The sequence below is a fragment of the Montipora foliosa genome, chromosome 13 (genome assembly GCF_036669935.1).
Source record: "Montipora foliosa isolate CH-2021 chromosome 13, ASM3666993v2, whole genome shotgun sequence".
In the NCBI taxonomy this organism is placed as follows: Eukaryota; Metazoa; Cnidaria; class Anthozoa; order Scleractinia; family Acroporidae; genus Montipora; species Montipora foliosa.
In genome coordinates, this window is record NC_090881.1 from 40668083 (window position 1) to 40670582 (window position 2500).

Below are 2500 nucleotides of genomic sequence, written 5' to 3' on the forward strand. Positions count from 1 at the left end.
ATCCCAGAGTCTCTCCGGGCGCTCACCCGCTGACCAAGAAGTCCGAGGACTCTGGGTACGAGATTGGGTACGAGATTGAGTTCGTACAAATTCCACCCAACTTTGAAAGTGGACGAGTACTACTTTGGATCATCTCACTTTCGTGATCGGCAACCATGTATTCAGCTCTTTTCTGTATTCTGATGGGACTCCTCTTAGTTTGCCCAGAAACAGGCGAGTTTTGATAGCTTTACTTTTTACATTTTGTTGCGAAGTCTAGGTCTGTGGCAATATTCACCATGACTTGCAGTTTTAATATTTGGGAATGATTCACAAAGCATGATGTTCACAGAACGGTTAATAAATCAGCTGTTCTGCCTAAGGACTCTGTTTCAAAGAATGAGACGTGCCTTATACACTAATTGGGGTTAAATAATGCGGAAGGTGTTTTCTCCTGCACTTCTTTTGTACGCGCAACAAATTCAATAAAGTGAAAGTGAAAATGAAAGTCAAATTAAAGAGGCAGCTTTGCTCGTGCCAGGTTCCTTTAAGGAAGAATCGGTATCTTTTTTCCTTCAGCGGGAAACAAATCTGGTCGTATTGTAAGGCCCAAATTGAAATAGCATCACAATTAGGTTGACAGCCTTGATTTGCTAAAGGAAACTGCAATTATGATTTTATTATTTCTGTGATTCTGGTTTTGTTACACAAACCAGAAGAAAAACAAGAATCATTTTTCTCAAAGAATTGAAAAAAAAAACTGAGAGAGAACTAATAATAATATAATAACATTATTATTATTGGCTAGTGTTTCTGTCCTGAATGGTGTTATTGTTTAATACTTTAACAGGGAAACTCCTAAAACAGTGTGTTCACTATACTGGATAACAGAGAAAACCATTAAGAATAACTTTACATCACATAGTTCAGTGCTACCCATAAAGAGAGTCTATGATGTCATACATGTGGGCTTAAAAATGCTGGGAGGTTTAACAAGTCAGTAATAAGCAGAGATGGATTCAGATTTTCAAATTTAGGGGTCTTTGGACCCCCAAATTTTTCAAGAAGGGGTCCAAAGACAAAAATTTTGCAAAATTTTATGAGGTCCAGCTAATTAATATTCAAGAATATTTAATATTTGATCTATTGCCTCATGATTGCTGCTGCAATACCTTTTCAGATTCTGAATTGCACAAAAATGAAGTCTTATCCCTCCCCTTGAATATGTACTTACAATAAAATGATCAGTTTCTTGAAACTGTTATGCCCATTGATTCATCCTCTATCAAAATTGAGTTGTAATGAGCGGTCAAAGCTCCATTGATTACCTCTAAAAATGTCTCGAGGAATCTGTATGCTGTAGGAACTGATAGCTCCAATTGATAAATGATCTAGATTTTGATAGCCAAAAAAAAAGGAGAACTCAATCTCAATTTTCCATAAAAGAGCACTAATTTAGGAACAAAAGTGATACACCATTCATCGTCGCCCTGTGACTAATTGCCATAGCTAATGTTAATAATCAAGGGATTGAATACATTTAAGTTTCATTTAAACATGTTATTTTTAAGACTAACTCCAAAAAAATTGCATTATTTGCAAGACAGACAAGTTACGTACGTTGCGATTGTCTCGCCTAAATTTAAGCACCGCAGATGACGTCATGCAACACTTCCGAATTCAAAAACAAGAACTTAACTCTTCAAGCTGGACAAAATTGTTGAGAAAATGAAATCATTTGACTACAAAAATTCAAAAATAGCAGCTTACCTTAAAATTTTAGGAACTGAATCATTTCTCCATGGTGAGAAATGAGAATTTCGTTGTGAAGTATGCTGTTGCCACAGTTTTCCTGGCGTTTGTAATTTGCATAAACATTTGATTTTTTTTCTGCGTCCAATTGGACCCTTATTATATATTGTGTGCGTTCAAAAATTGCTTAACTTATCTCTTGAGAACTTTAGCTTGTAAGCTCAAATTGCTAAAAGTTTGGGAAATGACCCACTCACCACCACTGATCAACTACCACCAACGGCAGAAGCATTTTGAAGTTGTCTGAGCAATTATCCGAAATAGCCGAATACACATTGACCTTCTCTGCAGATTCATTTGAGGCAAACAGGAGAACTTTCGTTGTTTGAAAAACATCAGTCACTTGTGTGACTCGCAGCAGCATTCTCCTTACCAGAATAAAACGTTAGTGGACAACAAAGAACAAATGGCTGCAGATTAAGGCTCATGCGGCCTACTTCCTGGATGAGAGCAATTAATAATAATTGTTCTATGACGGGGCGCTGGAATGCGCCTTGTTGGTTATAATCAATTGATATCCAGCAAGCCCGAGTAGAATAATAGTGTTGTATTAAAAATTCCAGGATCAACAACTCTTCCATGTTGTGTTTATTGGCTTTTGTTGGCCATTTTTCTCAGAAATGGAAAAATGTTTTCAGCTCTCTTTATTGCTGACGCGTTCCTTGTCGATATTTGGTACAGCAGGTATATGAACTGATAGCCTGTGTCT

The 2500-nt window shown here is 36.9% G+C and overlaps 1 protein-coding gene across 1 annotated transcript in view; it reads left to right on the forward strand.

Annotated features, from left to right (window-relative positions):
- Window positions 1-76: 76 nt before the first annotated feature.
- Window positions 77-2500, forward strand: part of LOC137982371 (fibroblast growth factor receptor 3-like) — a 52848-nt gene continuing 50424 nt past the window's right edge. The window contains exon 1 of the mRNA XM_068829482.1: window positions 77-213. Coding sequence (XP_068685583.1) covers window positions 156-213 — 58 coding nt within the window. The 5' untranslated portion in view covers window positions 77-155. The remainder of the gene's footprint in view (window positions 214-2500) is intronic.